Source organism: Triturus cristatus, chromosome 12 (assembly GCF_964204655.1).
Source record: "Triturus cristatus chromosome 12, aTriCri1.1, whole genome shotgun sequence".
Taxonomy (NCBI): domain Eukaryota; kingdom Metazoa; phylum Chordata; class Amphibia; order Caudata; family Salamandridae; genus Triturus; species Triturus cristatus.
Window position 1 is genome coordinate 83,782,421 of NC_140595.1, and position 21,659 is coordinate 83,804,079.

The window sequence follows — 21,659 nt, forward strand, 5'->3', positions numbered from 1 at the left end:
TGCAGGAAAAATGTTCCATCATATGGCCTGTATCTCCTACTATACTCGTTTTGTTTTACTAAAAGAAAAGCCTTCAAAGTGTCCATCTCAGTTTTCATTCTGAGCATCTCTTCATCTGCATGTTAACCAAAAAGAGAATTGCCTGAAAGCGGTAAATTTAAAATACGATATTTAGCCTCTGGCTTAAGGTCGGTTGGTCTGTGCTAAGATGATTGGCGTGCACAGATACCGGTACAATATCCACGTACAGCAAGATCTGATGTATAATCTGGTTAGATACAAAGCCACCTTCATTCATGGTCTCTTGGAAATCTTGTCCGCTCTTTTTGGGGAGTTTTCCTGTAAACCTATCAAGCAAATCCCACAGAGACCTATCATACCTTCTCAACAAAGCAGAAGTACTGGCCACCTTCAAAGTAGATGCTGATGTTCCACACATCTTTTTGCCAAGAACATCTATTTTTTCGCTTGCCTTGTCAGGCGGAACAGAAGAAGACAAAGCAACAGTGGGAGATTTTCTTGCTACTGCAATTATGACCGAATCAGGAGGAGGATCTGATGAAGTGTGTCCAGGTCAGGTGGTTTATATTTTTTAGGAAGTCAAGATGGAGCAGACATCACTGAGTGGCGTAAGAAATAATTGCATTGCAGGTTCCAGTAGACCAGGAACCTGGAGAAGCAATGGTTATGAAGCTGTTCTGTGATGCAGCGTCTCAAAAATCACAAGAGACGATGTTGTGGTCGTAGGGTTATAATTTAGTTACCCCGCTTATTAACACTTCATTGAAGGTAAGAAGATCATCCACAAGCGACATTCCTGCAGGATGTGTATCGGTCAGAGTGGTAGAGTAATCTCTGACTGGCGAGCAGGTAGTCATAGACCAAGATGGAGATCTCCTCCTGTGTCTAGAAACGCGTGATCTTCTAGAACTGGATGTAGATCTTGATGTTTCTTCAGATCTGGAGCGGAGACACAGTGGACTCCTAGATTTGGTGGAGACGTATGTGTCACAGGTGAAATATGCGGGCTACTTATTGGCCCTGTTGGAATCGTAGGGAGCACGAACGGTGTGCCTGCAGAAGATTGAGGAGATGCAGACGCCCTAGGAGATCGTGTACCGGAAATGTGGATTTCAGGTGTGGCTCTAGATAGAAAATACGTAAGAGAGTACTCAGGGGCTGACTAGTGCGCCTGCCATCGTAGCAGTGTTTGGTACCGCCCGCCAGACATGCGGCGGTTCCACCACTAGGATTAGGATGCACCTGCCAGTATGGGCTTTTCACAGTGCGGGCGGTGCTGCTAGCTGCAGCACCGCACGCAACATGAAAAGTGCGTGAACAGCATTTCCCTGCACTACGTGGCAGGCACCACGCGGTGCCTACCACTTAGTGCATGGAAATGAGGGGGTACCATGGGTACCCCCCCCAGTGCAGCAACACCCCTGCCACACACAAGGGGGGCCCGCAACGGGCCCCCAAACCCAATCCCCGCCAGCCTTCCGCCATGGAGAGGCCTTCCTAAACTCACATCCTGATCTGGGGGACGGTGCCTTTTCAGGGGCCCTGCACTGTCCGCCAGGCAATCGGCGAGATTGCCTTTGGCGGAAAAGCAGCGGATGGAGTTTGTGTCCGCCGCGATACCCACTACCATCCTAATTTGGTGTTGGGTAATGAGCTTGGTGATGGCGGAAGGAGCACCACCGCCGGCACGGCGGTGGCAGTCCTTCCTCAATCATAATTACCTCCTCAGAGTCGGAAGTATGTAGCACAGGTCTATGCTGTAGACTTTGAAGCCTGCGTGGAGAAATAATCAAAGGTGAGTAGGAACTGGCTCTAGATGTAGATGAACGTCAATGCCCGCTTCTTTGACATCCATGGGCGGTGGACTGTTGATGTGGACAGTGACATTTACGCCGATGTGTCTCAACAGTGAACGCTTAAACATCGAGTGATGACCCGTCCCACCTGTGACTGCAGTTTCATCTGCATACCTGTTGACAGCGAGCACACCACTATCTGCTCTGTTCTCAAAGTCATGCTTTGCGACGTTGACCAGGAACACCTTTTGTGATGGTGATATCTCTCTCTGGATATTCTCTGCTGGAGTGCTTGGAATGAGAGGAGGGCTCTTTGAACGAAGACTGACCTTTCCCAAGGCCTCTTAATGAATCAGTTGTCCTTCTTTCTTGGAGACCATGTAGTCGGATCTTTACTCTGTCTTTCAAAGTACTTTTGAAAAACTTCTGACAGTAACTACATATCTCTGGTTCATGATATTTTGGAAGACAAACAATGCAGACAGAATAGGAGTCTGTCTGGGCCTTTTTCTTCCCACAGGAAGGGCACTTTACAAAAATCAAAGGCATTCTTGACAGGAAGATGAAATGTTTTCTGTCAGAAAAAAGGCTATATACACGCTAGGTGTTGAAAAAATGTCAAACGACTTTTAAAAGAAAACATTTGGAAAGATTTTCCAGAGATTTCTTGCCAAAAGTCAGAGCTCAGAGTTCCTGGAACCTGCTTGCAGGAGCGGGAAAAATGAACTGACCTAACTGTTTCCTTTATGGCATGATGGGATACAGAGTGTACTGTGAGGTTCTTAAAGGCACAGTGCCAGTTTTCTCTATTGTTTGAATGGCAGCCTATTGGCTAACAATGGCCAACATGTTTCATATTCCCTTTCTTTTTAATAAAGGTTTGTGAAAGATTTTCTTTAGGCATAAGGTCGACGGCACAAAGGTAGACGGCACAAAGGTAGACGGCACAAAGGTAGACGGCACAAAGGTAGACGGCACAAAGGTAGACGGCACAAAGGTAGACGGCACAAAGGTAGACGGCACAAAGGTAGACGGCACAAAGGTAGACGGCACAAAGGTAGACGGCACAAAGGTAGACGGCACAAAGGTAGACGGCACAAAGGTAGACGGCACAAAGGTAGACGGCACAAAGGTAGACGGCACAAAGGTAGACGGCACAAAGGTAGACGGCACAAAGGTAGACGGCACAAAGGTAGACGGCACAAAGGTAGACGGCACAAAGGTAGACGGCACAAAGGTAGACGGCACAAAGGTAGACGGCACAAAGGTAGACGGCACAAAGGTAGACGGCACAAAGGTAGACGGCACAAAGGTAGACGGCACAAAGGTAGACGGCACAAAGGTAGACGGCACAAAGGTAGACGGCACAAAGGTAGACGGCACAAAGGTAGACGGCACAAAGGTAGACGGCACAAAGGTCGACGGCACAAAGGTCGACGGCACAAAGGTCGACGGCACAAAGGTCGACGGCACAAAGGTCGACGGCACAAAGGTCGACGGCACAAAGGTCGACGGCACAAAGGTCGACGGCACAAAGGTCGACGGCACAAAGGTCGACGGCACAAAGGTCGACGGCACAAAGGTCGACGGCACAAAGGTCGACGGCACAAAGGTCGACGGCACAAAGGTCGACGGCACAAAGGTCGACGGCACAAAGGTCGACGGCACAAAGGTCGACGGCACAAAGGTCATGGGCCACCTACCCTTTTCCTCATATCTACGAAATAAGGCACCCGTGGAAGAGTAGATAAGAACTTTTTTCACATATTATATATATACTTTTGCACTTCATCACTTGTTATAAAGTACGTGTAGTAGGCTTTAGAAAAAGGTTGGCAAATGTGCCAGTTTTAGAGTCTAGTACAGTGATTTGAGCAGGATTGGAGGAATTGTACTTGGTATAAGCTGCCGCGTAGTTCCTTGTGCCACTTGGATAATGCACTTGAGATGGAGAGGGGATGGAGTTCATAGGCATCTTTGCCTCAAGATACTACCACTAAGGTGCATGTACTGAGATTTTGAAAATGGATCGAGGGTTCATTTGCTTATACTAAGTAATAAACTGCTCTTTTAGGTATTAATTGGCAAACAGTCACTATGACGCGTACAATGCATTATATGACTCTGATGGGAAATGAAATATATGTATCTGATGGGAAATGAAATTTGTCCACATGGTGAAATAGAATTTCCTCATACTCTAATAGGAGGGGGATGTGCTAAGTATTAGGTTATTTCCCAGAGAATTTCAAGCATTATCTCTTTTCATTTCTGTTCCTGTCGTTTTGAAAAAGTATACATGTACTAATACTTTTTATACCCGTTTCAAGATGGCCACCAAAGCCAGACTTTCAAAGTGTGAATGAGAATGTTAGTCCTTTGACTATGTCTAGTATGTTCACGCACTTATTAAGCACTGTGTCACTGTTACTCATTGTGTGATCAAGAGAGTAAGACTCTCGAAACGAGTTACAGTGAGAAATAAATCCCCTAACTGCATCTGAGAGTGCGTTGCTTATTAAGCAGACTTTTACATAACCAAAATTTGCCAGCGGTGGCTCTACTGCCTTAACGCGCCACCTTACTACGAGCGAGATTCCCAGGAGGAGCTGCCTCTACGAAAGTATATATATATATATATATATATATATATATATATATATACACACACACACACATACATACACATACATACACATACATACATACACACACACACACACACACACACATACTCACTCATTGTAGAATGGATATATTCAGATTTATAAGAAAATTAAAATTGAAAAAAACTGCACGCTAATTCCAACAGAAATAAAATGGCAGAAGAACAGACCAGAGAACCTATAACTACTTCGAATTTAACCGTATCAGATTGACCAATCTTGGAGGATATGTGGTCTTTACAAAAATGAATCAGAGAATGAATTCCAAGAAGAAAGTGAACCTCATAATACTAACAATAACCCCATGGCACTTGCAAAAGGAGCCAGAGAAGAACACCCTTCCGACCCAAGTCGAGATATATACCGCAAATAGGTAGTGATAATTTGGGCACTTTGGCAGAGCATGTCACAAGATCTGAGACATCTCTATTATTCAAATACCAAACAATCAACATATCATCATCCTGAGGAAAGACAATTGTTCCGAACCATTGAGAAAATCAAAAAGAGTGCTGAAGTGATAGTTAAGCCTTCGGACAAAGGGGGCAATGTCGCGCTTTGGGGGAGAGGACTATACAGAGAAGAAGCTTTGAAACAACTAAACAAGGTTGAATGCTATAAAAGGATTAAATTGAGTGAATATGAAACAATATGAGAAAGATTCTATGATAAATTATCGGATGGACAGAGAAAGATCTTTTAAGTTGGGACGAATACCGGTTTTTAAAACAAGAGCATCCAGCTCTCCCCACTTTTTACATGATCCCGAAGGTGCACAAGGCCAAGAGTAATCCACCCGGGAGGCCCATTATTTCGGCCCAAAACGGTTTGTTTGAAAATGTTTCTAAGTACTTAGACCAGTGGTTCCCAAACTTTTCACTGCTGAGGACCCCCATTGAGTCAATACTGGAAGCCAGGGACCCCCAGGCAATTTGTATGATTTAAATGTCAAATATTAAAACTGTAATTTGAAGAAAAAAAACTGCACACGTGTGCACATCAAACAAAGACTAGACTTTAATTACTAAAGATTTTAGTATTTTTATATTAAAAATATTTGCAAAAATCGAAAAATCCTAATGGGAAGGTTGGTGCTGCGTCTCGCCACTACCTTTACATTGTTTGGTTTTATTTTGCAGCCCAAGGCTCCTGCTCCTGCCTAGGTTGGACTGGAATCTTAAAGCTGCTCTGGCAAATGTTGTCAGACCCGTCCCCGCACAGTGCACAACAAGTGCAGCGAGTGAGACTGACCCCTACAAAGGGGGCTTTGGGGGCCTCTCCACCAACAAAATTTGGGGTAAAATTGTGTTTTTACAAAACATTTGTCATTATATATTGAATTGTTTTAGCTTTAAAAGCATAGTAAATAATGACCTTACTATGCACCGGGATACAACAATCTTTTGTCAATCTTTAATGATTGACAATCTTCAATGATTGCCTCACTTCTGCCCTCCATCAGTACCTCTCATCTCTCCATAGCCTCACTGTCACATGTATTTAATTTGTTTTATAGCACCTCTCATACCACTGTAGGGTGTCAGAGCACTTTACATCACACACATACAGAGACAATTAATCATGCGTGTATAATTCAGTGAATAGAAAATGTTACATAAGGTAAAGGGGACTACAAGGTGTAGGAGTCACAAGTCATCCATACTGGTAGGCATTGTTTAAGAGTGCTTGGTCTGGAGAAGCACAAACTCAGGATTCAGAAAATAACACAGGGGTTAGCGTTGACTTTAATAATAAGGATTTATTTCTACCCAAACCAACCTTTTTAGCAGCATCGGGATAATGAAAGACTGGGGAAAAAGCATAACTTACTAATTTGTACCATGCAGTTTGCATGCAGCTCTTTGATGGCAGTGAACTTACGAACTGCACAAAAACAAAAGAGTCTCTGTGGCAAAAGCAGGAACGCACTGAGCTATGCACAAAACAAAATACTGTTGTGTTTTTTTTATGCATGGTAGACATTCTTTGCAGCAGGCATGTTAACCATTTGGGCTTCCTAATATGAGTCAAAGCTGCCACTGGACAAACCCCCCATCTCTCTCCAGTAAATACATTAATCACCTGAGTTATCTTGACACTTTTATTGCTGCCCAAAAACTGCTGATAATGCAAGGAACTTTGTAGTGCTTTTAAAACTGCTGCCTGCGGACCCCCTGGGAATGTGTCACGGACCCCTGGGGGTCCCCGGACCCCAGTTTGGGAACCACTGACTTAGACTTCTTTTGAAATCCTATTGTAAAAACTTTGCCATCATATCTAAAAGATTCATCCGTATTTTAAAAACATTTATGAGGTCAGGTGGGAGAGCAATATGGTCCTGGTAACATTAGATGTATCTACACTATATACTAGTATAAGACATTAAGACGGACTCAAAGCCACTGAATTGTATTTGCGGATGAAACCCATTAAGTATACAGAACATAACAGCATGTTACTAGATATGATGGAGGACTGCCTTACAAAGAATATCTTTGTTTGAAAACAAACTATTTCAACAGGAACAAGGAACAGCCATGGGCACCCGCTTCACCACCAGTTATGCTAATTTACATCTAGGCTGGTGGGAGGAGCAGGTGCTTGGGGGACGAACATTAAATCGATGGACGGATAAGATTCTTTTATGGCTAAGGTATTTTGATGACCTCTTCATGCTGTGGCAGGGCACGGAGATGAAAGCGGATGAATTTATCAATGACCTTAATGTAAATGATTTAAAATCGAATTTTGTGGGGCATAAAAGTACAACATCAGTAGACTTTTTAGACATGAATAATGGTGGAAGGGGAGAGACTGGAAACAACCATTTTTAGGAAGACGACGTCAGGGAATACAATCTTGCATGCTAGAAATGCACACCCTACCCCGTTAATAAGTAGTATTCTCTTTGGAGAATTTTATAGAGCTAGGAGAGCAAGTAGCTCACAAAGGGAATATGACAGAGTAGAAAAATAAATGAAATCTTGCTTTTTACAAAGAGGGTATTCGTCTAAACTACTAGAAGCAGCATCTAAAAAATCTAGAGGAATAAAAAAGAAAAAAATACTTTTTGAACTGACCAAAACAGATAAGAAGAGAAGGAATAAAGAAAAGAAAGTCACTCAGATTCATTACAACATATCACAAAGTGCATTTGAGAGTACGACAAATTTCACAAAAGCACTGGCACTTTATTAGGCATGATCCAACAATAGGACATCAGGTTGCTAGAAATTCACAGATTACTTGCAGAAAGTCAAAATCTTTAAGGGATTATCTAGCTAAGAGCGACAGCCTGGGAATAACGCAACAACATACCTGGCTTCAACAAAAAGAAGGGTTTAGAAAATGTTTGAAGTGTAAGGCCTGTTTACATGGAGAGAACATTACAGCTTTTAAAACAGTTTTTAATAAAACTGTAAAGGTAAAAGCATTTCTAACATGTAAATCAGATTTTGTTGTATATATTTTAAAGTGCCCATGTAATAAGATTTGTATCTGCAGTACAACTCTCCCAGTACATAAAAGAATCCTTCAGCACTGAAGAGCAATAGTGAACAAAGATCGCAGCTACCCAATAGCCAGACACTTCGAGAAGGAACATTCCAGTAATCCAGCAACAGTGAGATCTAGCTGCATAGCACAGGTGCCCAAGAGGAGGAGAGGTGGAAACAGGGAGAAAGAGCTATGTCAACTTGAAACATACCTCATCCTAGAGTTGGATAGTAAAGAACCAAACGGTTTCAACGTGGATGAGGAGTTCTATACCCGTCTTTACTGAGCCTCCTGCAGCCCTTACAGAGCACTCACCAGAAGAGCAAGAAAAGAATGTAAATAGATTTTGTAAGATAAGAAGTGGACAACAGGGCATTTTTAGAGCACTTTTTAATGAAGGGAATTATGTGTATTTTTCACTTTTAGCCTGGGTTTTTGGTGAACTTTTACTCTATGAAAAGATAGTGGGATAAGTAGATAAAAATACTATTAAAGTAAATTCAATTTAACTTAATTACCATCCAAAGTATATTTGGATATACTGTAGAGTGATGAGGAGATACCGTTTAGATTTATAAAGTACTTTAAGAGGAACTTATTTGCACTTTATATTAGCACACTGTCATTTTTTGCACTATAGCACTTTAAAAAGACCTCTGAAGTAGTAAATTAGCCATAAACACTTGGGGATTTCCCGAAATGTGAGAGAAATTGGTTACAAATTTATTTTAGTGAAGACAGAGGCATTTGTCGTGGAACTGTATTTAATTAGCATTTAAGCACCAGTCACTTTATAGAAAGAATAAAGTGTATAATGGAAATTTGGGCCTGAATGCATTATTAATTGGTAATCTATTACTTCACAAAGAAGTCTTCAGAACAATGATACTGCCAGGGAAAATGGGCACTTGCCCACAGAATACGAATGTAAATTTAACTGTACATACATGAAAAATCATGGAATCAAATTGGAGAATGTAAAAGTTTTATAAACATTTAAGTGAGAAAAAGTCTCGATTCAATTAATATCTAATGGTAAAAACATTTCTTAAGATGGCACCCATTGTTTGTAAATGGAAGTAGTGCAATGGATTGAGGTTGTCCACTTTCTAAGTTTATTTGGAATTGTAACGGTACATAAATGTAAAAAAGTAAAATGCTCACCATCGTGAACAAAGCTGCGTCTGGCAGCCGGAACGCGTGGATGTTAAATCGCTCTAAGTTGGAATAAACCGCAGTGATTGAACCACAGGAGTGCCGTTGTCATCTTTCTAGGCTGAGGTGAATATATATATATATATTATATGGAAAACGGTTGCCCCTAGGTGGGACGCACTCGCAGAGGGTCAGTAAAGATCAAGGAAGGTCCTGTAGTGAACCACACCTCAGCAGTGCTGACGAGTTTGGGGCAAACGCTCTCTCAAATGTAAGCTGCTTGAAATGAACACAGAGCTTCCAGTATTTTTCCCGCTTTCATTCAATTAGCCTCAGGTGAGTTGCTCACACATCATCCTGAGACTAGAAGTTCATACTTCACACCCTTGTGGGCTGCATTCATCTTAATGGCAAATTCACTTCATAACGAGTTCACCACAAGTTGCCTTCCCCAATGCACACAATCTCCTTCTGCTCGGAGTCTCGCAGCCTCTACATGCAGCAGTGGATCCGCACTGATAACGCGGCGGTGCTGTCCCGCGACCAGGCTGGCTGCTTTTATGAAAGGAAAAAGGTTTCCTCTAGGTGGGACACACTCGCAGAGGGTCAATAAAGATCAAGGAAGGTCCTGTAGTGTACCGCACCTCAGCAGTCCTGATGCGTTTCGGGCCATCGCCCTTTCTCAAAGGTAAGCTGCTTGAAATGAATGCAGCCCACAAGGGTGTGAAGTATGGACTTCCCGAACGCGTCCAGACTGCTGAGGTGTGGTTCACTACAGGACCTTCCTTGATCTTTACTGACCCTCTGCAAGTGCGTTATTAGCGCGGATCCGCTGCTGCCTGTAGAGGTTGCGGGACTCGGAGCAGAAAGAGATTGCGTGCACTGGGGAAGGCACCTGGTGGTGAACTCGTTATGGAGTAAATTTACCTAGAAGATGAATGCAGCCCACAAGGGTGTGAAGTATGGACTTTCAGTCCCAGGATGCTGTGCGCCTATGACTATTGCTGAGGATCCCCTGGAAGGAAACAAGAATCAGTGGCAATTTTGAACAGTGCAATCAAACAAGGTTTTGGATGCAGCAGCAGCAGCATTCCCCATTTTCTTCTCTGATGGCCGAAGCATGAAATCCTGTGCCCTGCCAGAAAACATCTTCCTCATGTGTATAAAATTTCCAAAGTATGGGTTATCTATTCAGAAACAAATGCCCTCTTTGTATAAAATGTTTGGTCGTTTGGGCCGATTACGATGGCGGACGGACTGGAGTCCGTCCGCATCGTGGTGGTGACCAGGACCATCCGCAATACATGCAGCGGTTCCGCACACCAAATTAGGATGCGACCGCCACCATGGGGGTCACATATTGCATTTTAACACTGCAGCGGGTGCTGCTGTCAGCAGCACCCGCAGTGATGTTAAAAGAGCATGTTGTGCATTTCAGTGCACTACGAGGCAGGCACCACACGGCGCTTGCCACATAGTGCAGATATGTATGGGGGTACCATGGGTACCCCACCAGTGCACATACACCTCCCCCTAACACACTGGGGGCCCGCAGCAGGCCCCCGACAAGAATCTCCGCCAGCCTTTCCATGACTGTTTCGCAGTCATGGAAAGGCTGGATCACAGCCTACATCCTAATTCGGTGAACGGTGCCTGCTAGGCACCGCCACCATTTTATGCATCGGTCTGATTGCCTGTGATGGTTCTGTGGCGGACGATCTTTGCGTCAGCCACGGTCGCAGTGTGGATCTGCCCGCCATCCTTATCTGGCGGGCAGTCAATCCACATTTGTTGGACGGACTGCACCCGCACGACTGGCGGTGGCAGTCCATCCGCCATCATAATAACCCCCTATGTATTAATTCTCATAATTCACATGTTAGATTTCTCAAACATTTGTGCTATGTTTTCAAAAACCATGCATTGTCACAGTAGATCCTGGCACTAAACAAAACTACTTTGTCTACCAACATGATCACTCACAGTGAAGCCACCCGGTAGAGAGAGCGCTAGACTTAAAAAAAACAAACACCAAACCTAAATAGGGGCCCAATTCTTAAAGAGAGTCACAAAAGTGCACCCATGGTATATATCCGTGCAGTAGTGCAAATTTACGGCTTTCGTGAATTCACAATATTTACAGAATTAGGTCAGAAAATCACATTCTGGAAAATATTTGTGAACTGCATTGTAGCACTGGCAAACAATCATGTGTAGATTTCTTGTTGCGAAAATTTGTTACACAGTAACAAGTTCACTTTCCCACCAACCACTTTCTTCCCCAACACTGAAATAAGTGTTACTTCTGCTCTTATCAGGAGTCAAAACATCCAAACATTCTCTATATGGTAAAATATCAGAGACAAGCTGATGAAAACCCATAAAACATGCAAGATAGGAGGTTTGCACAGACTCGAAAGGGCATTCCAACCATGGGGAACTATTGCTTACCGCTATCTCTAGCCCCAGTATGAAGATCTGTGGAAATATGGTAAAATAAGGGAATTTCTAGTATTCAAACCGTACCATGGTATGAGCTCTGGCATAATTATCTGACCGCAAAATTAAATGTTTAGAGCAGGTGGAAAATGTATGTGTTGAACCCCACGGAACTGGCAATTCTGTATGGTTTTACAAGATGATACATTGCCATTCCATGAGGTTTAACTCGTAATTGCACAACAGAGGATGATGTACTGCATGATAATGGTAAAATCGCATGTGATTTTACAGTACCCCCATTCCCATGCACCTCAGAATGACAGCCTCAGTGGATTTATTTTCCAACCTCGTAAGACTGAAACACTGTTTTGGTGCCTGATGGAACTGGACAGGATTCTGAATGTCTTCTTGCTTTTTTAACAGGTTCACACGAGATTGAGGTTTTTGTAGGCGGGGAAAGTTTGATTGCCAGGCTCCTTCGGAAAACAATTGGACTTCTCAGCTCACGCTCAAACACAGAAATGACGAGTGACAACACCCGTAAGTATAGGGTAATTGCCAGCAGGGTCCTCTAGGAAGGAACAGGGTCTAATTCCGTTGGTGCCCTTCTTTCTCTTTCAGTCTCTATGCCTTTGTAACTTGCTTTTTGCTCACTGTTAGGTTGTCTCCCCGACCCAGTACCCATGACCGCAATGGACTACTTCATGATTTCATGGCCCATATTGTTGCTGGTACTCTTCTGCATTCTGCAGGCCTATGTGCACCGAATACGCAGAGCTATAGCCACCTTCTTCTTTCCGAAGGTAAGTTGTGCCTACGTTTGGAATGTCAACCCAGCTCTAGACAAGAGTTGCCAACTGTCTCCATTGTGACAACACATCAATGCTATCCAATTCTTATGTTGAAGGGTTTCTGTGGTCCCTCACGCACTCCCACCATTTCCCCCAGTGACTAAGTTGGAAATAATGTCCCAGAAAAATGAGGCACAAGGCTCCACCTCTACTGGCCCAGAAGTGTCTAACAGGTGGGATTTTACAGGTTTTTAGTACCAAAGCATCATACCTTTATGGGCAAATGTGGACTACCCAACAAAAAGCCTGTAGGACCAACCCTGAGTGGTCCAGGAGTGGGACTGTATGCAAGGTATTAAGGAGCATCACTTTCAGGAGTCTGGCCTAGCAAGATCTATATACAGGTCTTAGTGGCAGCCCAACACAACCAACATACTCTACTTGTTTGTTAGCTCTATCTTTGTCCTAACACCACAATTACCAACCGTTGAATTCAGTGACTAACCTTACTCTCACCAGCTTTGCTTGAGGTGTTTATTGTACGCTGAGGAAACTTCAGACAGTGAGATATGGGGTCTCCACTCACACTGTTGACTAATGTATTTGTTGTTATAATATGTGGTGATATGCAAAGAGTCTCATGCAGTGCTTAATTTGTAAAATATTAAGTGCCAGGGCTCTGATCAGGAGGCCACTGCAGCTTGCACCACCCATCGCCCCAGTCACCGCTGCCAAAACAACTTCTAACCATCTCTCGCGCATGTAAATGCGACAGCTCAGATTATTCCAGGTCCCCAAAGCTAAAGAAATGGCTGGGGAGGCAGGTATTAGTTATTTTTTTATGTACATTGTTTTCCTAAACAACTGTTGTACTGCTCATCTCTAAATCACATGAGCAGCGCCACCTTGTGGCAGACTGCCCTAAGTGTGGTGTTGACAATTAGGTGCCGGTGCCGAGCACCGGAAACCAATTAAGTGCCGGTGCTCAGCACCGGAAAGCCCCGGCTCAAATTAAGTACTGGTCTCATGACTTACTTTGTTGGGCATCTAACGCCAAAGTAGGGAACAGGGAGGTGAAAAAATAAATAGCACTGATGCCTCACCTCAGTTCCAGTGGAGCAGTTCTTCTGCCACAGCCAAAGGCTCATGGATTTGGTAGGGAGACCCAATCGCATCCTGTTACCATAAGCTAAATGAGCAGAGACAAATACACTCATTGCCTTAGTTCAATGTGACAAAGCAAACTGTGGAAAAGCCACCATGGGCAATAAAAGTCATAAAACCTTGACTTCACTACAACTGCGATTAGTTGTAAAGAGCCCGTGTGAGCCCTGTCAAAGTTGTAGTTGAGCAGATGCCCAGGAAACAGATGTAAAGAATGAATGTCACAGGTTGCCCACATATTTTGTAACCAGTCTTTATGTTACCCAAGTAGACTGTCAGGTAGTTCATGGCCATTCTGACTTAAGTGCCACGGTACCCTCCAATTTACTCTAAATCCCATCTCTCGAAGATGTTTCAGAGGAATAAGGCGGCTGATAAATTGAAGAAAATCAGAGTGGCAGACTTTATCTACCACCGTCGTACTTAGAGTTGGTTGGAATTGTTGGATATTAATGACAGTTCTGTGCTGATGCCTGTTCATGCAGGATCAAGGTTTTGTTGGTTATCTAGAATGTCTAACTGCAGGGCCATGAGTCATGCCAATAATGGTGGCAAGTATGAGCTTTCAGAAATAGTTGATTACGTCTGTAGCAGCCAGCCAGTGTTTTCACAGTTAAGGAATCTCCCCATTCTTATAGGAGGTCCATGGAGCAATTCATTACCTAGAAGTCATCTTGTCTAGGAAATAATTTATAAAAAGTTTGGGAGAATGGGTTATGATGGGATCGAGAGCATGGGACCTGCTCAAAGAACTTACTTGCAGGAGGAAACGTTGTACACAACACCTTATGCGCTCTAGCACAGTGCAGATACACCATATCATTGCCCTCTGAGACGCACTTCCCTCATACCAACAATACACACAACATACAGCCTATTCGACACAACTTTGCACACACTTGCAACATAGCTCCTACATTCCAGGTTGTTGCAATTCACTCACTTTACAACAGCACTAACCACATTAAAACAAACAGCATATATCCAACACTGCACCAATTGTTGTAAATTGGCAGCGATTGGCTTAGCATTAGCGGAAGCCATCTAGTATTTAGAGGCTATCTTGTCCATTTTGTGGAATCCATTTTGTATTTCTGGCAGCCATTTTGTTTGCCATGTGCTGCCACGTGCTCACCATGTGCTCTGTCCTCCCTCAGTGTTGACTGCTCTTGTAATCTGCCTAGAAACAAACTATATTTAGCATCTTCCACCTTCGCACATGCCCAGTGAGTTTTCAGCTGTCCTTGCAGCTGTTAGTAGTATGTAACTGTCAGGATGTGTTTACTTGCATTGGCAAACTGTTAACTCCTCCTACTTGTCGACTGTGCATTTCTATATGACCTTATATGTACATAAAACCTTCTCCTGTACGTGTACCGCCCTCTTTTGAGCCCCTGTGTGGGTATAAAAGGACCATGCTCCTTCTATTTGGTGTGCTACTTTCATGCATTACCGAAGGGTGCTGTGTGAATGTAGTTCCACCTCATGAGGTTTATTAAACTTTGTATTTTCTATTCCAGTTTCTGTGCCAACTTCTTCCTATTGGTCTGAGGACTCTGTGCAGAGAAGGGTGAACCCCTTGCACTGGTGGGCCTAGCTGAGGTCCACTTCTACACAATTACCACACGTGTGGCTATCACGATGCCCGTAACAACATCAGCCATTTAGAAACGGCGCAAAGAACGCCCAAAAGCACATTTTATAAAGGATTCTCCCTGTACACCCAACACATGCTCAGATTTACATATAGTCCTCTCCTTTTTAATCCTATCCCAGTGGACCACTGAATAAAATTGATTCGGCCCCCTGGAGATAGTTTTATCTAACGCTCCTTTGGCACTCTGCCCCCCACGCACTCCAGAACATCTCATCTTGAAAACACCTCAGCTGCTCCCCAAAAGGGAGTTGGAGCCCACACCTAGGACCTTTCAGTACAGGTGTGAGGAGGGATCCCAATGATAAATCATGTCACCTTTGTGTGAGTGAAGGTTCTTGTCCTGAAAGGAAGTCTCCCCGACAGCTCTGTCTCGCACACAAAATCGCACCTAGGACACTATATAGATGTACTGTGGTTCCTTTGTTTTCTATTTCTAGTTTATGACCAGACACACCTAATGTGAGTTGCCTACTATAATACTCACACAGCTAAAACAAGCACATGGAGGCAGCAAATACACCACACTTATACTACTGAACTTAAAAAGCCAAATATCACACTGGGCTTCGATGGAATCCTCAAAACTTGGTGTGACGTTAACAGAACTCTGATCACCACCTCAAGCAATAATGGTGGAACATGCACTATACAAGCCACTCAAACACAGCGTAGCTCGCAATAATATGCAACAGCATAGCATTATAAAGTGTGTCGAAGACATGCAGTTGACTGTTTAGACATTTCAGAACTGCCCACAGCAATGACAACCTGCCCCACAGTGACTTTAAGACCTGCAACTTAAAAAGTCTGGTTTGCCTCTAAATGCCCTTTTAAATTAATTCTTAAGTATTCGCTCCTCATGCTTACTTTGCATGCTGTGCCAATACACCCACTTAACACTTGCTCATTCGGGCTTCCAACTCAAAATTATGTCTTATCTCCTCAAAATTATGTCTTATCTCAAGTCTTCTCTCCCCTAAAGCCATATTTATTATCTGTCGCTGCCCATCTTTTGAAGGCGTACAAAATTTCAAAACTAAAGGGTGGTCTATTCAGGGGGGAAAAAATAAAGATGCCCTCTTTGTGTTGTTACATTTTGGATTTTTGGTTGTTTTGTTGGGTAAATGTGTTCCATATCATAATTCACATTGTGCTATATTGCTCACAGTTAAACATTTGTACTATATTTTTTCACAGTTCTAAAGCTATGAACGGTAAATTGTCTGACGGCAAAATTCAAATGTACTGTTTTATTTAAAAAAAATATATAATGCATACATTTTATCCTCATAATCTGATGGAACACATAAAATATATACTGTGCTTTATGGCTATGACTACATCTGTTCTCTTGCCTGTCATTTACTGTATTCAGTTCTGTTGTACCTGTGTTAAGACACCTCCAAGAACCAGATACACCCAAAGATGGTAATCTTTATTATGTTGGGACTGTAAATACTTTACAACTTGTTGGATGCACCAAGGGTCTTATTACAGTTGTGAAAGGAAGGAATATTGGTGCCTCGTGTTACACTTGTGGAAAGTGTGCGGGAATATATGTGAATTTATCTCCTTAGAGCACAAATTGGTATTTATGTCATGATTAAATAATTATACGTGAACTAGATCTTATTTTTGCCCCAATTTGATCCATCTGCTTTTAGTTCTGTGTCCACAAGAAACGTATTGTTCTTTTAAGAAGTGCTCAGTCTGTGTACCATGAGTAAGTCACCTTGCACAACAGATGGAGGAGATTCTGAGTGAGCTATTGCCATTCCTAGCACCAATTCCCAGTGGTTCTACTGCAAGAAGAACTTTAGGGCATCCATAAGCATGCCCTTTCTTGCTAGGGCTCAGTGTTTACCATGAGAGCGGCATTGTAAGCGTGCAGGTCAGCAACCCCCACAACCTGCTGGGAAACAGCAATTACAACACAGTCTGAGCCACGCAGGCCGTTACAGCGAAGGGTGTGTGTGTTTTTTTTTTTAAGGAAGGGTGTTTTAGGGTTTGTGGTATTTGTTTTTTTGTTGAGATGGGAATTTTTATTTTAGGGTGGGTATGGGTTTTTGGGTGGCAAGGGAATTTTTAGGGTGGTTATGAGTTTTTGGGTGGTAAGGGAGGGTTTATGATGTGTATAGTTTTGGATGGTAATGGATTTTGTAGGGTTTAGGGTGGGTAATGAATTTTTGGTTGCCAGGGAATTTTTTGGGTGGGTATGGGGTTGAGGGTTGTGAAGGGCGATTTTTTTTTTACGTGTTACATATAAATATATGTATATATAACAATATGTATGTGTTTTACACACACATATATGTAAAAATGTATACACATTTTTAATAACGCATATGCTTTTACCAACATGCAATTTCGAAGAAAATGTAAGTATTTTGTAGATAACTATAAAGCCATCATATATGACACACACAAAGGTTTTATACCTACCTGCTAAAACGTACTTTCTCGTTGTAAAGGCGTGTGTTGTAAAGGAATGCGTGGTAAAGACGTGGTCGTGGTAAGGACAGCCTTGTTAAGGCATGCGTTGTAACTGCATGAGTGGTTCTGTCATACAACCCAATCTGCTCCTCCCTTTCCTTTTGTCAGCTAGCCCCATTGGGTTACCCCTCTTTGTCTTTCATTGGATTCTTTGTAAGTGTCTCTACCCCATAATATGGGATTGAGAGGAACCAGAAAATGAAAACGCCCCTGAGTTGAGTCATTCCTATAGTGGTGCAGAGCAATCAAAGGGAGGGTTAGAGATCAGGCTAGGAAGGATTCACTTCAGCATCCTATCCATCCTTTCTCACTCTAGCCATACATTCGTCATCAGCCCACGCTTTCCCCGGTCCAGTGTTTCTTCATTATTTTTGCACACACTTTCAAACGTCTTTCCCAGTAGCAGCTGGTGCGGGGGGGGGGGGGGGGGTGTGGGGGAGGAAAACAGACAATACAGATGAAAAATAAATTACAAATATACCTGCCGCCCGACGCTCATTTCCATGTCCTGGCAGCCGCTGGATGCTGTCTGCCACTCCTTCCTCCCGGTGCTCTCCTGGGCTGACTTGGCGGAACGGGAAGGACTTCCGTCCTAAGACGACGCGAAACCAGCCAATCCTGGAGCTGCGCTGTGGCTCCAGGATTGGCTGGAGCAGGCTAACCCAGCGCTCATTTTGAGGCTTGTGGCCTGCGGCTACAATCCATTGGCTGTTTCCCAGCCTTGGGACTGCAGGCTCTGAGGTACGCAGGTCAGATTATTCTGACCTGCACACTGGCAGGCGGCTGCATTACTAGTGCAATCTCACTGTTTAGCCTCACCCCCTGCCATAGCGCTGTAACAGCGCGAGCCTTGGACACATTAAAAATGTATGTATTACCATTTTATTAATGTGTGTGCCTGCTGCACTCGCAGCAGAGGGGGAGACACTCCTCCACCGTAATGGAGGAGCCGCCGATGTTCTTTCCATGTATCCAATCATCCTTCAATCTGCCAACCCCCATTAGACTCAAGATCCTTTCCATCTATGCATTCACCCACTCCTCCCAGGTCTGCTTACCACACAGCATCCCTGGGCTGACAGAGTCACCACCCACGGACACCTTCAATGCACAGCATCTCATGGTAAAGGTGCTCCAGGAAATAGCCCTCTCAGTGCAGGACATCCTCGGGGCTGTATGCCTCCCGTCTGTAGTGGCCATACTTACCCCACCTGCTTAAGAGGTAAATTATTATTCCGGGTCTGGTGCCTTAGTGGACTAATGCGCCCACTATAGGGGCCTGTGTTGGACCTCCTGGTCACAGGTTCAAATCCCGGCAGGTCCACTAAGCATTTCATCCTTTTGAGATCATTAGGATGAGTACCTTTGGGTAACAATAGACCGCTGTTATTCACGTCGCAGTGAACTTCCACTTTACATACACACTTTATAGTATGTTTATACTATTATCTGTTTTACCCTTAGAGAGAAAAAATAAGAATCCTGTTCCTGTACAACGAGATGCTACGGAGGAGAGGATTTTACGTAATGGAGATGAAGAAACGGATAATGGCGCGAGCACGCAAACGGAAGCGCATGGTGAGTCTTGTTCTCTGGAAGGGTGTCCATGCTCCTCACCCTGCCCCCTTGCTGGTGAAAGCCACGCCCTGCGCTCGGTGCCAAAGCGTTGTGAGGCTAAGGAGTGGGCGTGCGACATAACAGCCCCACAGCTATTTATGTGGTGGAGTACATGCTACATTCTGTAATAAGAGGTCTAGTGGTAAACCAAAGGACCACAGTCCTTGTAGGATTGGAATGAAAAATCGGCCCGGGCACGCTCAGAAAAAGTGGCCCACATTTGCATATTGCCTTTCCACAAAACACTGTTTTGTTTAAATTTAATTTTTAAAAAAGGGTGGGGGTTAAAAAAAAAATGCACGGATTAGTTTACACTGGTGAAACACCTGAAAATAAGTGAAGCCACTTTTGCTCTGGCCCCCTGCCCCCGCTTGATATGCATATATTAATGGGCCAGCCCAGCAGGAGAAAGGGAGTGACACCTCTTACCGTTTATAAAAGGGAGGTAATAGACACCCATCTGCCTCCAGAAAGGCCACTCAGGCACCCACTGGGCCGCTGGCGGCATCGAACAACGCAGAAACCGCCCAAATCGGCCTCCCAGGCGGCTCAAAAAAGCAGCCCACAGCTGGAATTCGGACACCGGCCCCTTGGGCATTGCCCGACTGCCCGCATTACCAATCCGACACTGACCACAGTGCTGTGCTTCCATCAGAACAGCTGCACGCTAACACGCCACATGCATACCCTTTCCACGCAGTGAAAACTAACTTAAGAGCATCATAGCAAGAGGACTACACCTGTTCAATCCACTCATCAGCTAGTCCATCAGGAACACATTTACGTCCTGAATTGCCAACACTTCCATATTACAGACTGCCCCTCATCTTTCCTCTCATACGTGCTCTTCGTCATCCTAGCGCTTCACAAACCAGAGCACTGTACCTCAGCACTTTCACCTTTTTTTTGCTAACACCACCACTTCCTACCAAACTGGTGATCTCTCTCCACTGTCCCTATTAGGTGGCTCATTGACTAATGCATACACCGCAGGCATCTGTGTTTGACCTCCTCGTCACAGGTTCCAACTGCGATGTGTCCACTTAGACTTTCATATTCCAGAGTTCGATAAAACGATTTCTGCTGAGCTGGGTAATAATAAGCATCTGTTATTTAGCATGAAGATGGAGAACGCGTGCTGTGCAAGCACACGTTCTGTTATGTTACTCATTTCAAACAGGAATATGCCATCTCCACCACCCTTGACCTCTCTTCCAATTCCATTTCAGCCTTCTATCTAATCTTAGCTCTTCACCTCGCTAACCTACTTACCTTCAAGACTTCCTATATGGGGGGAGGGGGGGGGGGGGCGTGGCTACCCAGCATAGAACTATGGCTGCCAGATAGGTTAGCTCCGTCCTACCCTTCTCATCCCCGTGAATCCGTCGCACTGATCCGATCTCCGAAGCCAGTAAAAGATAGCGGAGTGCAAGCGGACCTCATTGAGACCAAAACCACTGCTGAAGTGCTCCGGGAACTGAAGTTATCGGCGTAGACAATCGTGGCCTGAGTGGAAGGTGCAGCCGGGCAGAGAAGTGTTCACAGCAGCCAACGACGTAGCGACGCACAGCTAGGGCGTCTGACACGGACCTGGGTGCCGGGCCTACATCATCCCGGCCACTGCCGCTGAGGCCCTGGAAGCTGGATAACAGAGGTGCGTGGAAAGAGATCAGCCGGGCGTGCGACCCGGTGGGCGGAGGCGCGGCAGCCCGCGAGGGGAGAGATAAGCACGTCTGCTGTCCCACGTAACTCACCCCAAAATTTCTACTTTTAGTTCAACAGTTGGGCGACAGGCACTCTGCATAGTTGTGTTAATGCGCTGTTCGCTGCCCAGAGTGCAGGGGAGCAGGGAGGGGGGGGTTGTTGGAATGGGGTACTGAAGTTTTGTTTTTGTTGTGTCAGCACAGATAGATGGTGTGAAGCGGGAGGAATCACTAGCTCACGGAAATGTCCATGGGCGAACAAGGGGAAAGCAGCATCAAAATATTGAGCTGGAACGTCAACGGTATAGGGGACAAGGTCAAGCGCTGTGTGGTTTTGCAATATATCAGGAGGCACACCCCATATGTAATCCTTCTCCAAGAAACACACTTGGTCGGGAATTCCTGCAGGGCACTAAACAGGTGGGGATACAAATTGATAGCTCACGCAGGCTTCACCACGGGCTCACGGGGAGTGGAAATCATGACACGAAATTCCTTTCCTTTCGTGGTTCACTCAACATGGACAGACGACCTTAGAAGATATATTGGCATCACGGGGCAGTGGGAGGGACGCACGCTCACCTGCATGTCCGTTTACGTGCCACCAGGCCTTCAGAGCCGTACATTCAAGGACTTGGGGGCCATACTACTGTCACTTA

At 44.4% G+C, this 21,659-nt stretch overlaps 1 protein-coding gene across 1 annotated transcript in view; it reads left to right on the plus strand.

Moving 5' to 3' along the window:
• The window catches only part of DCST1 (DC-STAMP domain containing 1), a 249,222-nt gene that overhangs the window by 192,834 nt on the left and 34,729 nt on the right, over window positions 1-21,659 (plus strand). Inside the window, exons 17-19 of the mRNA XM_085637022.1 lie at window positions 11,999-12,115; window positions 12,236-12,378; window positions 19,145-19,258. Coding sequence (XP_085493148.1) covers window positions 11,999-12,115; window positions 12,236-12,378; window positions 19,145-19,258 — 374 coding nt within the window. The remainder of the gene's footprint in view (window positions 1-11,998; window positions 12,116-12,235; window positions 12,379-19,144; window positions 19,259-21,659) is intronic.